A 17,632-nucleotide genomic window follows, 5' to 3' on the forward strand; every position below is an offset into this window, starting at 1 on the left:
ATACAAATTGAGAAAATAGTTTTATTAATAAACAATTTAATCAAATAATTGGACGGATTAGGCCGGGTTTATAGTCAACCCAAGCTCGACCCTAAAATTTAGACTTAAAGCCCAAGCTTGAGGTCAAGCCCAATCTTCTTAACTCGAGTTTAGCCTGCATTGTAATTTGATGCACTTGGATTGGTCAATAAACCCACTCTAAAATCATATATGTATATATGCATTTATGCAAATATGTATATGGATATATATGTGTATATCTAAATGCATATGCAAATATGTATTGACAATATTGGAGGTTTGGGAAGGAATATGGTCGAATGGATTTGTTTTGTTTTTTAAGCTCTCTCGCAGACCTAGTCCTGGTTCCTTGCATTCGTCGATTAAGCGAGTCAACGAGTTTCTGAGATTGAGCCATGGTGGCGGTTCAACTATCCTTGTCTCGTTGTCAGTTTAGGTAGTTATTAGTTTTTACCGGTATGAAGTATGAACCATGAAGATCCTGAAATTTGAAATTTTCGTCTTAGCTGCTAGCATCATCATGTCTGCTGCCGCCGTTGCACTCCAGAGAGGGCGGCCCCGCATGAGATTTGGGAGTTGAGACTCGAAACTTCTTCAAGCGTCCAAAGTCAAATAGATCCGATGGCCATTATTGTCCTTTCACCGAATCGTGTGGTGAGATTACTACACGATTGAGAGTTAGGAGCTTACCGTGTATGAGTAGGAACGATGGGAGGAGTACGAATCTACGATCCTAACAACGAATTAATGGTCAGTCATATTCGTCTCCGAGAAGAGTTCGCAAATCGAAAGCGCTGAGAATTGAGAAAACGAAACGTAAGAAGAGGAGGCTGTCAAATGACATAAATGCCCCTTACAAGGATACGTGTCCTCGTTGCAGGGCATTTCCAGGATAATTCACTCCGTGTAGAGTACTATATACGCGTCGCAGAGGATCCGGATTCCGGACTGGCCACGCAAAAAAGGTGGCTCGATGTAGTCATAAAGAAGCCCTCAGAGTCCCACCGTCGGCTCTGTTCTTCTTCCCTCCTCTCTTGATTCGATCGCTTCTGCTTCTGAGTGAATCTCACTGACATTTCATAGAATGAATTCTTCTGGAAGTGCTCACAATTTGTTATTTTTTATGCGGTAAAGATTTTTTTCCTTTTTCCTTTTTGTCTTCCTTCTTGGTGATATTCTTTTTCATTTTTTTCCCTTCAATTGTTTCTTCTTGCTCGATTTCAATCTCAACCTCCATGCCACAGAAATGAGTTTCTTCAAAGGGTTTATTGATTCTCTGGGTGATATCTTCTCTGGCCCGGGTTCTGCTAATGAACCTCACTCAACTGCACCTGCAATCGCCCCTGCAACTTCCGACGATCAGAGAGAGAGCCCCATGGAAGGCGCCGCTTTACCTACCGCTTCGAATGAAAGGACCGCATGCAAGCTTAAAGGCTACTTTGATCTAGCCAAGGTTGAGATCGACAAAGCCGTTCGAGCCGAAGAGTGGGGTTTGAGCGATGAAGCTATCCTCCACTATAATAACGCTCAGCGTATATTGCTTGAAGCCAATGCCACCAGACCACATTTGTACATCTCCTCCAGGTTAGCAGCGATTCCAATTCTGCGTAGTGAACTTGATTTGTAGGTTTGGTTTTTTACTCTGTTACACTATTCATGTTCCAGTGAGCAAGAGAAGGTGAAGACTTATCACCAAAAAATATCCAAATGGCAGAAACAGGTTGCAGAGAGACTTCAAGTCTTAAATCGTCGAACAGGTTCAGTGTCATGCCTCACTATGATTATTTCTATTGCCATTTTGTTGTGCTATCTTTGTACTGTAACACGATATGGGACCAAGAGATGATTATATTTCATTTTGTTGTGCATTTTCCCTCTCTTCGGATTTTCGGTTTCAGCTGGGATGTCAACAAACAAGGTATGGATCAGTCTCAAGGAATCCAATTATAAATCTTTTAGCTCCTTTTCATTCCGTTGCCCTCAAAGTTTTTTTTTTTTTTAAAATAGAAAACCAAATTCTTAATCATTTGGCGAGAGTGCAACTGAAGAAGTCACAACATTTGGCATCGTCTTTCATATAAATTTGAATTTTTCTGTGTCTATGTTCTTGCACTCCAAATCAAGAAGAATTCTGGAAGTTGTTAAAGGAAACCAAGTGAGCTCACAATTTTGTTAGGAGAAGTTTTTGATACATGTATATATCACCTACTCCTATCAAGTATTTGAATGATCATATACAATTAATCATGAGTTAGGTTGCAAGATAAGCCATTAACTCACGAGTCATGGATATTCTGAGGTTACATCCACCAACAAGAAATTTAAGATTTATGTAAATAATTAAGTTGTGTCATCATTATCTGAAGAGTGCAGCTTAAGAAAGTATTCATGATTTTCTTGATTGTCAAGGGTTTACTGACAAGAGGTAGAAGTTGAAGAGGGAATGCTGTTAAACCATTCAGGGGAAAAGAAGGGAAAAAAGCATACTTTTTATTGATCTACAAAGGGAGAACAGCAGAAAAAAAAATAGCACTAGAACATGACGAGTGTGTTACATTCACAAACTTACAACTTTCTCCACACTCAACAAGCATAATGCACCAATAAACATCTAATGATGTCACTAATTGGGAGACAATATTTAGATACTTGGTACATGAAGCTGAAGCATTATACTTCTTTTGAGGTAAGATGGGTTTGGTTGGGACCTTTTTGGTTTATTGGAGTTTTGCTTTTTTTAGATATTCTACATGGAACAAGAATGGGATTCATTTCAAAAGGCAAGGAAACAAACTTGCGGGAATGTGGTACAAAAGAAGGCAACTGATTTGTGGTTGAATGCAAGAGGAATAGAAAAGGTTTCTTCATAGCTTTGGCTGAGCACTTCAATAGGGAAAGAAGGCAACTAGTAGGCTACAGAGCCATGGATGGGGGGAAGTTAACAGATTACTCCATGAGTTTTTAGGTCAAGGATGTCAAATGAAAAAGCAATCTTTGTAAGGGAGGAGGTACATTAGAGCAACAACAGGGTAGAAAGGAGTATTCATAGTAACCCCCTTTGGTAAATGTAAAGCCCTCATAGACCTGGTAGAAAATGAAGTGGAAATATTAGCTCTCAATATTTGGTCTGAGATTGGATCCTTCACAGTATTCAAATGGAGTCCAACGTCTAACTCCAAGGACTTCTTTGTTGAAGATGGTGTTGTGGTGCGTGTAATAGGCCTGCCATTCCATCAGTGGAAACAAGAAGTGGCAGAGTCTATAGCTTTATTGTGTAGAGGACGCTTAGAAGGAGCCTTCTGCGATGATCTTCATTTTGTGGCAGTTCTGCTAAGTGGTGTGAAGCCTGAAGATATCCCATGAAAGATAGAGCAAAGATCAAAGGGGAACGTCGTGTCCATTTGGGGGGCCTCCTTCATTGAAGCAGGGTTGTGGAAGGAGGCTCATATGGAGGGAGGTGAGGAGGAAGAAGAAGCCTTACGTGGATACTCGAGATTGGATAGTTCAAATGGGAAGGAAATTTACACTAAAAAGGGCCAGCCACTTTTGGGAAACCAAAAAGACTTGGGGCAATTGGAGGGTCAAAGGCGTAGAGAGTAAGGAAACCCCCTAGCACATGACAGATCTTATGTGCAGGTGGTCTCAGAGGAAAAGGACAAAGACCTTCAAACGGGTAAAGTTGGGGAGATGAACCGATGACCTTAGGCCGAACCAAAAGACAAGGTGTGTGGTTCGATGACTAAAATAGGGGGCATGACTTTTTAAAAAGTCATGTGTGCGAACAAACACATATGAGTGGGCTTACTCGATTGGAGCCCAATTCTAGTGGGTCGAGGACAGACTTAATTGCAACCCACACAATACCCATTGAGCCTTTTAAAACTTTCGAGCCCAAGGCCTAATCTAGGTTAATGGGCCAAGGGCATCCTTAAGTAATCATGTCACTGGTAGGGTGGACTTGTTGATGGATAGTAGTAATCATCTATCTTCTTCTCCCTTGAGTGCTCCCTGTTGGTCACACAACCTAGGTGGAAAATCTTAGTCCTAAAGCTCAAAGCTCTCTGCAATGGATCCCTTCTAAGACAATGAAGCATCTCTCCTCTAACGGGCACAATTCAAGGTGCATCAAATGAACTGATATCAATAAGATAGAGGTCGAAGACTGGTTGAATGAAGAAGATAGTAGTGATGATTCCGACGATGATGAAACTATAAGTTTGAGTAGTATGATCTTGAAAAGCAACAAGAATCTACTCGAAATGGAAAGCTTGCATTACAAAACTTCTGTTTGTAGATGAAGAGCTAGAAGACGAAGGTTGCTGGGAAGCTCGAAATGGCGAAGAAATTGCTTCTAAAGTTGCACAAACTACACTCCCCTTCGCCGAGGGAGCTGGCCCTGATTCCAAGCAGCCACAAGGTTTATGTGTAGAGGGACAAAACTCTGTTGAGGGTAATCTAGATAAGAAAATACTGAGAAAGGAATTCCAAGTGGGTAGGTTAACCAAAAGTGTTTCTCCCACCATTCCCACTTTGCAACATTTTCCCGAAAGGGAAAAGGCCTCAAAACCAAATGAAACCTACCAATATTTCAATTCTAGTGTTCCTTGTACTCTTCCTGTCTTACCAAGTATGAATGTCAATTCGTTTTTGGGTATTGGCTTGTATGCTGTGCTTGAAACAGATACACTAGCTTCTCACCTAGGAGGAGATGACGCAAGAGAAAGGGTGATAGTGGAAGGAAAAGATAAGGTGGTGGAAGGAAAATAGTAAGGGGACAAGTGAGGAGGCAGATAGAATTTGAAACTGATTTAGAGGAAATTAACCAGAAGGAAGGGTTTGTGGAAAGCTATTGCGGCAAATTGAGAGCAAGTGTTGCAAAAACTTATCTCGTATAAATAGGGAAGGAAGTAAAATAGTAGAATCAACACCACAAACTGAGAAGGGGGATCAAATGGTTGGAAAGGTTGGAGAGAAGGAAGAAGCTAAAACTTTTATTAGGAAGGGTGAGGGAAAAAGGGAAAAAAGAAGAAAGAAGATCTAAAGTGGAAAGGCTAATCTCGGACGTCGAGGGAGATTTAGAATTTAGTGGTAGAAGGGATAGGAAGAAGGGCCTAAAATAAGGAGACTGAGGCTTCTTGTTGGGTGTGATGCTATTGCATTGTTCCCATGAAAATTATTAGCTGGAATGTAAAAGGCCTAGGGAGTGCAAGAGAGAGGAGGGTAATCAAAGATCTACTTAGAAGCGGAAAACCTAAGATTTTGCTATTACAAGAACCCAAACTGATGGAACTAGATGGAAGATGGGTTTAGAAGTATTTGGAGGTCTAGAGGTGTAGGTTGGACTTCAACACCCTCATGGGGAACTTTAGTGGGTATTGTCACACAGTGGAAGGGTGATGCAGTGGAAGATTTGATAGGTAGGTTCTCAATATCCATTAAGTTCAAGAATGTAGAGGATGGTCGTGTATGGGGTTTGACCAATGTCTATGTCCCTAACTCCTATAGAGAGAAATGAAATGTGGGAGGAGTTATATGCAATCCAAGGGGCTATGGGATGACCCCTGGTGCCTGGGTGGGGACTTTAATGTAATTAGATTCTCTAAAGAAACTAGTAATCCCCAACAGGCAATTACAATTAGCATGAGGAAGTTCAATGGATTCATTGAAGATTATGAGTTGAAGGAAGTCACACTTTTGCAAACCAGATTTACTTAGTCCAACCTTTAGGAAACCCCCATGTGTTCGAAATTGGATAGGTTTCTCTTTAACTTAGCTTGGGAGAGAAGTTTGGAAAACTTAGTTGCCAGAGATTTGCCTAGGGTCACTTCTGATCATTGCCCTATCAAGATAGGTATGAAGTTCTTCACTATTGGACCTTAACCTTTTAGATTTGAAATATGTGGCTAACCCACTTGGATTTTGTGAATGAAGTGAAGGAATGATGGGGTGAGGAGATGAGGGGGGTAAGATGGAAGGGGGTTAGGTTTCATAAGAAACTAAAGAGGTTACGATCCAAAATAAAAAAAAGTGAAAGGGATCATTTTGGAAGACCCAAGGAACAAAAATTGAGGATGATAAAGGACTTGGATTTGAAGGAATATCAAAATGTTTTGACTAAGGATGATAAAGGACTAAGGAGACAATTGAAGAAGGATTTGGAAGAGGTACTACTGAGGGAGGAAATCAATTAGAGACAAAAATCTAGGCACAAGTGGATTAAGGAAGGTGACGGGAATACTAGATTCTTTCATGACCTGGCCAATGGGAGGAGGAGAAAGAATTTTTTGACCAAGCTAGAAGTAGATGAGGAGGTGATTACCAATTAGGATGACACAATTGGGAAGTTTGTTAACCATTTTAAATCGATTTATAGAAGGGGTTTGATTGAGAGAGCAGATGTGGGAGGGATGGAATGGCCAAGGTTGGATAATGAAAAGGCAAGATGCTTGGAAAGGAATTTTGAGGAAGAAGAGATCAAGAAGCTGTCTTTCTAATGGATAGATCCAAAGCTCCAAGCCCAAATGGTTTAACAGTGGCTTTTTATCAAGATTGTTGGGAGGTGCTAAAAAATGATTTATTTGAAGTATTTAAGGAATTTGTAAGCAACCACCTACACCTAATAGCCGTGGAGCCAATGCAACAGTTTTTGCTCTAATCCCTAAGAAGATTGATGCCAACCACCCAAAAGATTTTCGGTCTATTAGTCTGGTGACAAGCATCTATAAAATCCTGGCTAAAAGTTTTCCCTTCTATCATTAGCCAAACCCAAGGGGCTTTCATTCAAGGACGACAAATAACAGATCAAGTTTTAATTGTGAATGAATGTGTGGAGGAGATGAAAAGGTCTAGGCCAAGAGGATTTGTTTGTAAATTGGATTTGGAAAAGGCCTATAACTCGGTGGATTGGTAGTTCTTATCAAAGGTGATGAGGAACTGTGGGTTTGGGGATAGATGGTATAGATGGATACTTGGGTGTATTAGTTCCTCTTACTACTCTATCTTGGTTAATGGTGTGGTGAGGGACCTTTTTCCAGCATGCAGGGGTGTCAGACAATGGGATCCCCTCTCTCCTTTCTTCTTTATTTTAGTAGCTGATGTGCTTAGAATCATTACTAAGGCCGATAGAGAAGATTTTGTTAGGGGTTGGAGAGTAGGGAGGAGCTAGATCCCAGTCACCCATCTTCAGTTTGCAGATGATTTGATGATTTTTTTTTTTTTTGTGAAGGGGCTGTGAGTGAAAAGGTAGCTAACTTAAAGGAGCTAATCAAAGGTCTTGGAAGAATTTCTATCTGAAAATAAATTTGGAAAATAATTGCATAGAGGGTATTAATTGGAGGTTAGGGAGGTCGAAGCTATTGCGGAGTGTCTTGAGTGTTCCATCTCTTCTTGTCCTATGTCCTACTTAGGGCTCCCATTAGGGGGCCTAGGGGCAAATCCTAGGGAGAGTAGATTTTGGACTCGAGTGCTAGAAAAGTTGGAGAAGAGATAAGCTTCGTGGAAGAAGAATTACATCTCTTTGAAGACAGGATCACCTTGATAAGAGCTACATTGGCGAACTTACCCACATACTTTCTGTGTCTGTCTTTAAGATACCACTTAGGGAAGCTAGGAGGTTGGAGAAGCTAACGAGAGATTTCCTGTGGGAACCAAGACAAGGAAAACAGGATCATTTGGTTAAGTGAGAAATTGTGTGTAGAAGTAAAGATGAGGGTCTTCGGGCTTCGGGTAAAGGAGGGGTCCAAAGAAATAAGAATAGCAACATTATTTCCTTATTTTCAGGACCAGTGGGAGTGGGTGACTCCACAAGAGTAGAGATACTAGCTGCTGTATGAGGGATTCAGATTGCAAACCAGCTTGGGGTGGAGCATTTATTAATCGAAGGTGACTCACAGGTGGTGGTGGGATGGCTTCTGAACCCGGATTCTGCCATTTGGAGTTATAGAGACCTCTTTAAAAAAGTGAATTGGCTGACTAGCAACATGACAGTTAGTGTTCAGCGGGTGAGCAAATTGGCAAATGCTATAGCTAATTCATTAGCCGAACAAGGGGTTTCTTGGGACTGTTTGTTTTGGACTACCTTGTAACTTATTCAAAACGGTTTTTAAGAATTTTCTTTAGGCTTTTCTGAAGAAGATCGTACCCCGTGCCTCTGCTCGGGTCACTTGTAACTCCTATTTTCTGTGATTAATAAATATCTTCATTCATCAAAAAAATAAGTAAAGAAGATGGGGGTTTGGGGATATGGAGGGTGATTGAAAAAAATCGAGCTTTGTTGGGGAAATGGCTGTGGCGGTTGCTTTTGGAGAGCGGGAACCTTTGCATGAAGTGGTGGGAAGCATTCATGGTTGTTCAGAGAATGGGTGGTACACTAGTGTATCAAGGCGGGCTAATTTGGCAGCACCTTGGAAGGCTATTCACAACACTCTTCCTCAATATCTCAGGTTTGTCAGGTACAGAATTTATTCTGGTAATGCTGTCTGATTTTGGGAGGACATTTGGGTGGGAAATACCCCCTTACAGGACCTTTTCCCTTTGTTATTTTTTTCTGTTTCATTGTATAAAAAGAGGCGGTCTCAAATTTTTTCTCACTTTTGGGAACGCCCTTTTCTCCTAATTGGGATTTCAGGTTTTGTAGGGGATTAAGGGATGATGAAATTGACTCCGTCTTTAATTTTCTTTTCTCCTTAAGTCAGGTTTGATTGGACCCTTCCAAGCCAAACAAAAGGGTGTGGGCCCATAGGCCCAAAGGGACTTTTACTTGTGTTTCTTACTTTAAGTCCATTTCTCAGTCTTCTATTCAACAAGTGTTTTCTTCAAAGGAAATTTGGTGCAGGTCGGTTCCCCTAAAGATTATGGCTTTGTGTTGGGAAATGTATTACGGGAAAGTTAAACACTTTAGATAACCTACAAAAGAGAAGACCATTCCTTTGTATTTCTCCCAACTGTTGTACCCTTTGTAGAGATCATGGGGAGGATTGTTACCATCTACTAATATCTTGTCCATTCTCTACAGAGTTATGGGCTTAGCTACTCTCATTGTTTGGGTGTAGCTGCTGTGGAGATGTGCTCAAGCAGCCTTGATTTGGAATTTATGGGAAGAAAGGCATGCTAGAATCTTTTAAGAGAAGGAAAGGAGCAGCCAGGAATTGAAGGCTGTGTGTTGAATAGGGCAATACTTTGGTTGAAGACATAGGAAATGTTTCATCAATTCTCCTTAAATGACTTTTGGAGAAACTGGTCAGCAGTAGCGAGGTGTTCTTCCTTTCAGAATAAAGTAGTTACAAGGTGGTTTCCCCCATTTGAAGGCTCATCGAAGCTGAATTTTGATGTCTTGGGCAATCATAAGTTATCTGGAATGGGGGGTGTTCTGAGGAATGAGTTTGGAGAGGTTGTTCTGCTCTACTTGGGTCCTCTAGGATTTGGTGATTCTGTTAGGGCAGAACTATTAGCTTCTGTGCAAGAGATGCAATTTGCAAACCAACTGGGGGTAGAGCAACTAATTATTGAAGGGGATACCAAGGTGGTGGTTGGATGGTTGATAAACCCTGAGGATACTGTATGGTGCTACAAGAATGAAATTAAGAAATTTAATTGGCTGGCAAGGAATATGTTGGTTTCTATACACTGGGTGGGGAGATAAGCAAATGCTTTGGCTGATGTGTTAGCCAAGCAAGGGGTAAATAGGGAAGAACTATTTTAGGCTCAGCTGTGGTTTATGTAATCTATTCCTAGTTTCCTTGTAAGCTATTGGGAGAGGCTGCAGCTTGCGCCTCTCCAAGGAATGTTGTATGAGATTACAAATCTAAATCAGCTACTGAATTAATAAAATTTCACTATTACTCATAAAAAAAGAGAGGGATAGCTTATTTGCATTGCATGATATGCAAGAACCTATGTCAAACAGGATACAGGATTAACTTCGCTTTGTGAGCACTTGTTTAAGCAAGAAATGTCAAAACCAAAGTTTCTTTTTATCCATGATATTCCATGTCTTTCAAGAGGTAAGAGAAATCAGTGCTTGTTCGCAATGAGATTTATTTTATACATCTTTGATTACTGTTAACTTGTTATTCCGTTCCCTGATTGTGTCCAATGTTAAATTCTTCACAGAATACTTTAACCCCTTCTCAAGCTCCGGTGATCACTTGTGCTCGGAAAGATATAGTATGGAAACCTCCCTCTTTTAATAGAATAGTGTAACAGTGACGAGGATAGAGGATATGGGATTACTATTAGTGTTGACTTGTTAGATTTGATTATTCTGTTCCCTAATTTGTTTACTGTTATATTCTTCACAGAATACTTTAACCTCTTCTCAAGCTCCAGCAGTTTCATCAGAAATCTCTTGTGCTCGGAAAGATATAATACGGAAACCTTCCTCTTTTAATAGAAACAGTGCAACAGCTAAGAGATTGACAAATAATGCTGGAAGCTCAAAAGCTGTTCAAGAACCTGGTAATGGGTATGATGCAAAACTGGTTGAAATGATAAATACAGTGATTATTGACAGAAGTCCTTCTGTTAAATGGGAAGATGTTGGTAAGAAAAATATAAGTTTTCATCATCTATTTATAGCTATAGATATCAAACTTACAAATTTATAAATTCAATTTCTTGTACAGCTGGCCTTGAGAAGGCAAAGCAAGCATTATTGGAAATGGTCATCTTACCAACTAAGAGAAGAGACCTCTTCACTGGGCTTCGAAGGCCAGCTAGAGGTAATTGTTCAGTGTCACTTTTAGATGCTCCCCCTCTCCATTTGAGCAATATATATATATATAAATAAAAAGAAATCAATAACAAATCTAAATGTATGAAGGACAAAAGGAAGATAGAAACTGAAGTGCTAGGTTCGCAAATGCAAAAAGAGGAGAAAAGCCATTTGCAGAGTGAGAGAAGTCTTACGGTTTATCATTGCCCTGGTGACATTGCTCTGGGAAGAGCATCAACCAAGACTTTGGATGATTCATCGCCAAAAATACTATATTGTAGGTTTATTACACCTAAGTGTTCTTAGACTTTTAGAAGCATTTTTGGTTTGCTTTTCAGGTCTGCTTCTTTTTGGCCCACCTGGCAATGGGAAAACGATGCTTGCCAAAGCTGTTGCATCAGAATCAGAGGCAACATTTTTTAATGTTACTGCTTCTTCTCTTACATCGAAGTGGGTAAGTTCCTGTCTAGATTCTACCTTGCCTCCATCACCAATAATTTATACAGTTGGAGCAGTGCTTATATTTTTCTTTCTTCAAATTGGAAAAGAAACCTAATAAGTTTTGCTTGTACTTGAAAAGGTAGGAGAGGCTGAAAAACTGGTCCGTACTCTTTTCATGGTTGCAATTTCCAGGCAGCCATCTGTAATTTTCATTGATGAAGTAAGTTGTATACTCTAGATTCTTTTTTCAGGACCAATTCTTCCAGAGTTTCTAACTGTTATTGTTCTCATCTGTTGGTTATTTTGAAAGTGGTTTTCTAATTAGCAAGCAAAAGGATTATTACCTGTTATTTGAACAATCTTGAATATCTATTGGTATTTATTTGTATTCTTGGATGTCTGTTATTATATTTGTCCTCTCTTGATTAAGTGGTCAACATGTGTTCATTATTTTACTTCTGTATTTAGTTGCCAGTGGCAGTCCTTAATAGATAAAATAGGTTCCCATTCACTTAATTCAGCTAAGCCTTGCCTCAACTGCTTGGCATCAGCCATAGGGATCCTGCTTCACTATTCCCCCCTGTCCAGGTCATATTTTCATAGATCCTCAACTAGGCCAGCCAAATCTGCCTAAGCTTGAATATTATAAATCTATTTTCCCAATCTGGCAACTCTTCTCTTTCCTCTTCTTTGTGTGGTACCAGTTATATCACTCTCAGCTTTATGCTTATTTTGTTCTTAACTTATGGTCTTTCTTGGTTGATTTTATTTCTTAGACTTGATGTGTTACCTTTCTTGCTTCTACTTGAACAAAGGCATCAAGTCTTATGCTGTTTCCAATGATGAATTGCATGCTTATGATATCAATATATTCTTTTGGAAATAATAAGATGATTTCTTGTGTTTGTATATGGTCTTTATTCAGCATTTGCTGGCAAGAGTTTTCATTTTCTATTGTTGTACAGATTGATAGTATTTTGTCCACAAGGTTGGCTAATGAGAATGATGCAAGCAGAAGGTTGAAGTCAGAGTTCCTAATCCAATTTGATGGTGTGTCATCTAATCCAGATGACCTGGTAATTGTTATTGGTAAGATACACTTCTCATCCCTTGCCTTCTGCATGTTAACTTTAAGCATTTCTTGTACCGATATTAACAGGAATAGTTGATCTTTTATTACTTGAAGGATAAGTGCTTTTACAATGCTTTGAGAATTCACAAGACTCACAATGAAGAATCGATAGACTAATTCCTTTAAATAGCTCTAGAAACAACTGACTTAATGAATAAAAGGACAAATGACCCAAACGACTATGACATAACATAATACGACTAGTGGACTCTGAAACAAATGCAGCTTTTTTAAGTTGTACTTGGCTCTACTCAGGCATGTCTAACAGTTAGATCCCATTCGCCTCATGGCCACTCCTAATCACCTTCTGAGATTCCATGTCCTGAAAAACACAATATGAAGGAAAAAAAGTCACATTGCAATTCAGGGATTTAGTCAAATTACTAACTGAAAGCAAATTGGTATTAAGTTTAGGTACATGAAGAACATATGATAAGGTCAGGGCATTAAAGGTCTTAATGTTTCCTTTTCCCATGATAGGAGCTAGGGAGCCATTAGCAAGTGATATCTTGTCCTAGCTAGAAAGAAGTTCGTAAGAGGTGAATAACTATGAAACACTAGTCATATGGTCAGAAGCACTAGAATCAGTTATCCAAGGGGTTTTATGAGTACCTGAGTCAGAAAGATGATGTGCAGGGGCACAAACACCTGAGCTGAGTGAGCATATGCAAAGGAAGGAATAATCTCTAAAGGAAATGTAGCAGTGGAGTCCAAGTGATTGATGATCTAGCCATACTTTTCATATTCAGCCCTGGCAGTTGCAAGTTGTTCTCCCACTGAGTTCTCTCCACCTTGTCCTTGTTCACCTTGTAAAGAGGTGGCTACATTTGCATTTCCACCTTTTCTAGTTACACCCCTTTTTTCCACTATTTTCTTTCTTGAATTTGGTAGGAACGAGCTTTGGATGCAGCTTCCAACATGTCTTTAGTTGTGTCTTTAGTGTGTTTAGGCTTCCTATAGTATTTGCAGATAACATCTTTCTTTCCAGTGCTAACCTTCGGCTTCATCCCAGCATTAGCATAGTGATCAGCCTGTGGCTCAACAGACTGAACCTATCTTCTGCTCTCCTCACTACTCACCATAGCATATGCCTGAGACAAAGTCACCTCATCCTTTGCTAAAACATTCTGCCTCACAATACCATACTCCGAGTTGAGTCTAGTGAGGAACTCAAAGACCCGATTTCTCTGCACCGACCTCCTATATGTTTTTGCATCCTTTGTGTAGAGAACAGTGATGTGGGCCCCACAATTGTGGTCCCACTCTGTCCGTAGGGTAGAATGTAGCTAGTCACAGTTGTGGTTATTTTTCTATTCTGTTATCTCTAGTTTCAGTTTTATATTGTTTGTTATTTGTTAGCAGTTATGATGTAAACACCAAGGGTAGATATGTCCTTTCATGTAACTAGCATAACCTATATATACTAACTTAAAGTGGTGGCGGCAGAATATTGACATTCTGTCTTCTCCTAAAATTCTGTGTTCTATTGCTCTTCCACCACTCTTTCCTCTACATCTTCATCACATTCTCTTCTCATCGAACCTGAAATCTCTTAGTGATCAAGATTGAATAGCAGTCTTGACAATCTACATGGTATCAGAGCAAAGTTAGGGTTTTTCATGTGATTCTAGTACCAGCCGACCACATGAGAATCTCCTAGGACTGAAAGCTGAAGAGGAGTTTGCAAACTGGTTCTTGGAGATCGCCAGAGGTACTAGCAGCTGTTGGAAACTTGCTAGGGTTGCAGAGTGTTGGTGGTCAGGAAGGATAAGAGAAGACTAGGGTTCAGGTAACCCTAGAAGGCAGCGAACAATTTTTCCTTGTAAGTTGTTACTTTTTTAACAAAAGTTTCCGAACCATTCTATCTCTTTCTCTCTTCGATTTCCTAGGGTTTTACAGCAAACCCTGAACTGAACCGTGTTCTCTCTACTCTAGGGTTTGAAAGTGATTTGCGACAAGCCCTAGTGGTTGACTGAACCCTGTGATCTACCTAGAGCTACTCTTAAGTTGATTGGTAGGTCCGATCAGATTCTAGGGTTTCTTATTACTGCAAGCTCATCTATTCAGTTTGGACTGTGCGACTGAATTGCTTCCTTTCAGGACTGATTAAAACCCTAACTTTCCCTAGCATATCAGTTTTGTTTTAAAGCTATTCTCAAAGTTCTAAGAGGGTTAGAGATCTACGGACAGCTACTGCTGTGTTGGCTAGTTGGTTTCAGATCAGAATTACTTCGGTTTTGTGCACATACACTGACAATACAGATCGGGCCTATACTGTTTTGATTGTGATTGGTGACTCAAGTACTGTTTTTGAGACTTGACAGAAATGGAGTCTTAAGATTCAAGCAGAAGGCAATTTTGGGAACAGTAGTTATGGTGGTGTTTCTGAGATGGGTGGTCAGATTACGACCGTAAAGTTTGATGGATCAAACTATTTGGAATTGGCCCAATCAGCCATGATGGCTATTGGTGGAAGAGGTAAATTAGGGTACCTCCTACGAGATATGAAAGAACCTTCCAAGGGAGACCCGACATATACAAAGTGGATGCAAGAAAACTACTTGGTTATGACATGGCTGTGTAATTCTATGCAGCCTCATATTAGCCAGAACTATTTGTGGGCAAAGACAGCCAAGGAGATATGGGATGTTACGAAAGAAACTTACTCCCAACCCCTTAATGTTGCCAGAGCATATGAATTGAAATGTGAAGTGAACACCCTTAAACAAGGAGAGAAACCGATATCAGTCTACTTCTCTACCTTGAAGTCCCTGTGGCATGAGATTGATCACTTAGAGACTCGAGTGGGAGAGTCCCAGAGATGCTTAGACCCATAGAAAGCACATTGAGACAGAGTGTTTGAGTTCCTGGCGGGACTGAACCCAGAATATGATATTGTGAGGCAGCAGATTTTGACTAGAGACAATGTGACTCTCTCTCAGGCCTACTCATTTGTACACAGTGAAGAAACCAAAAGGAAGGTTATGATGCAACTTGTATCAGCCTTTGTAGCGGCTACACCCAAATCAGGGGGTGATTCAGCGATGTGGGCCCCACAGCTGTGGTCCCACTCTGTCCGTAGGGTAGAATGTAGCTAGTCACAGCTGTGGTTATTTTTCTGTTCTGTTATCTCTAGTTTTAGTTTTTTATTGTTTGTTATTTGTTAGCAGTTATGATGTAAACACCAAGGGCAGATATGTCCTTTCATGTAACTAGCATAACCTATATATACTAACTTAAAGTGGTGGCGGCAAAATAATGACATTCTGTTCTTCTCCTAAAATTCTGTGTTCTATTGCTCTTCCACCACTCTTTCCTCTACATCTTCTTCACATTCTCTTCTCATCGAACCTGAAATCTCTTGGTGATCAAGACTGAATAGCAGTCTCGACAATCTACTCTTTGTACAACCCCAAACAACAGTCTCCATTAGATCAATCTCTTGCCAAAGAGATTTCAGTATAGAGAAGTAGATTGCTAAGGGCTTCTCCCCCCCGTTTAAGATTATTCACATCATGCTTCAATTTGTAGGCTCGAGCAACATTAAGCTTTTGGGAATAGGTCTCTGTGACATTGGCCCACACTTCTTTACAGTTTCCATCCACAGGTAATGCTGACTAATGTGTGGTTGCATAGAATTCACTAAACAACCCACTACTATGTGGTTTTCCTGCTTCTACCTTTCATAGGTAGGATCATCCTCCTCGGGTTTCTTCTTGCTTCCGATGATATAACCCCATTTTCCTCCACTACACACATGTATCTTATTAGATTGAAACCAAGCTAAATAATTGGTCCTGTCTAGCTTCATAGTAGTAACAACCCCAAAAAGATTCTCCACTGACCCCCATGTCTAAACCCAGAATATGTGAAATATTTGGTTTCTCCTCCAGTTTGCTCCATTGAGTAAATGGATGCAAATGAAAATCAAATTAGGGCTTTACTAGGCTAGATTTATTGTTCTAAGGAAAGAACAACCTTTCAACCCTCAAAATTAGGGTTTCACAGGGTCCTATGGGATGGAGAGAAAGAGAGAAACTTCAACCGCCACTTCCAGAGGTTCTAGAATTCAATCCAAACAAAACCGTCCTTAAGAGAAATCAAAAGGCTTAGCTCTGATCCCCAAGTGCCTGGTTCAAATTGTCTCTACGACCTGTAACAAGGTTTCTCCAGTTATCTAGGGTTTTTGGGAAAAATCTCCAAGAACCTGGCCTGAGCTTCAACTAAGGATGAAAAACCTCCACAAAACTCTCCAAAAACCTTCCTAACTAGGCTGCATAAGTAGCTGATTGATCAACCGATCAGTTGCCCATACACACTATGTATGGGTAAAGAAAAGAGAAAAAGTCTAAAGTGAGAACACGCTTTGATACCAAGTTGAAAATTGCACCTGCAGTAGTTCAGATAATGCAATAAAAGAAGAAAAGAGAGAGAGAAAGAAGAAGAAAGAACTTTCAGCAATAGGTTGTGGAAGAAGAAAAGAAGGGAAGAGAAAAGAAGAATTTGGACCTCTCTCTCTAGCCCCCTTTCATCACTTTTATTAATAATTCTAAGTCTGAGAACAATTACTTAGATGCCCTTAATGGGGTGACCAGCACTAAAGAAATAATTAAAGAAAATAAAAGAAGGCCCATAAGGCCCATAACAGAGAAACATAACTTTTAAATAGTATTTAAAAGAAATAAAGAACACTAAGGCCCATGCGGCCCAATCTCACTGCATTAATGTCCTAAGTTTGTTATTTTTCTCATTTCTACTCTTAAAGGATATTTTTTCTTTTTAATAATAATAATAATAATAATCATGATGATGATGATGATGATGATGATGATTGTTGTTGTCGTCGTTGTTATTGTTGCTGTTGTTACTATTTGCATAGATCAAATCAACTAAATTGTTTCCTTTCTTTTTAACTATTGGATAGCCATAAATTTAATATCAATTATGTGGATGATTCTTCGTATGTGTGAGCTTAGGAGCTGTATTCGAAGTAGTAGGGAAGAGAAGAAGACCTCTGAAATACTGTGAATGTCGAACTAAATAGCTCAGTCAACAATACTGTTATTTATATTAGAATGTAGTACAATGATACAAGGAATTACTGGAATGCCCCTGATTAGTGATGGGACACCCAGACAACTTAAATCATTAAACAGGCTTAGGCCCATTAACACAGGTCCAGTACAGGATAACTTAAAACTTAAGTATAGGCTAATAAGAACTCTTATAAGCCGAACACTCATACATAAAGAGACTTCAATCCAACACTCCCCCTCAAGCTAAGCATGGATATCAATCATGTTTAGCTTGCCAAGTATGTCCCTGAA

At 39.8% G+C, this 17,632-nt stretch overlaps 1 protein-coding gene across 6 annotated transcripts in view; it reads left to right on the forward strand.

Annotated features, from left to right (window-relative positions):
• Positions 1 to 795: 795 nt before the first annotated feature.
• LOC148880174 (AAA-type ATPase family protein) overlaps positions 796 to 17,632 on the forward strand; it is a 41,596-nt gene continuing 24,759 nt past the window's right edge. For 5 of the 6 annotated variants that reach the window (XR_016104487.1, XR_016104486.1, XR_016104485.1 and 2 more), the window contains exons 1-10: positions 796 to 1,149; positions 1,266 to 1,605; positions 1,687 to 1,778; positions 1,920 to 1,939; positions 10,132 to 10,185; positions 10,320 to 10,560; positions 10,644 to 10,739; positions 11,071 to 11,186; positions 11,313 to 11,393; positions 12,139 to 12,262. Coding sequence is in view for 3 of the 6 variants with exons in the window: in XM_088961995.1 (XP_088818121.1) it covers positions 1,268 to 1,605; positions 1,687 to 1,778; positions 1,920 to 1,939; positions 10,132 to 10,185; positions 10,320 to 10,560; positions 10,644 to 10,739; positions 11,071 to 11,186; positions 11,313 to 11,393; positions 12,139 to 12,262 (1,162 nt within the window). In the remaining 3 variants the exon portion in view is untranslated. The remainder of the gene's footprint in view (positions 1,150 to 1,265; positions 1,606 to 1,686; positions 1,779 to 1,919; positions 1,940 to 10,131; positions 10,186 to 10,319; positions 10,561 to 10,643; positions 10,740 to 11,070; positions 11,187 to 11,312; positions 11,394 to 12,138; positions 12,263 to 17,632) is intronic. The other variant, XM_088961994.1, reaches the window with a different exon arrangement.

The sequence above is a fragment of the Nelumbo lutea genome, chromosome 1 (genome assembly GCF_056320005.1).
Source record: "Nelumbo lutea isolate HS-2025 chromosome 1, American lotus-T2T, whole genome shotgun sequence".
In the NCBI taxonomy this organism is placed as follows: Eukaryota; Viridiplantae; Streptophyta; class Magnoliopsida; order Proteales; family Nelumbonaceae; genus Nelumbo; species Nelumbo lutea.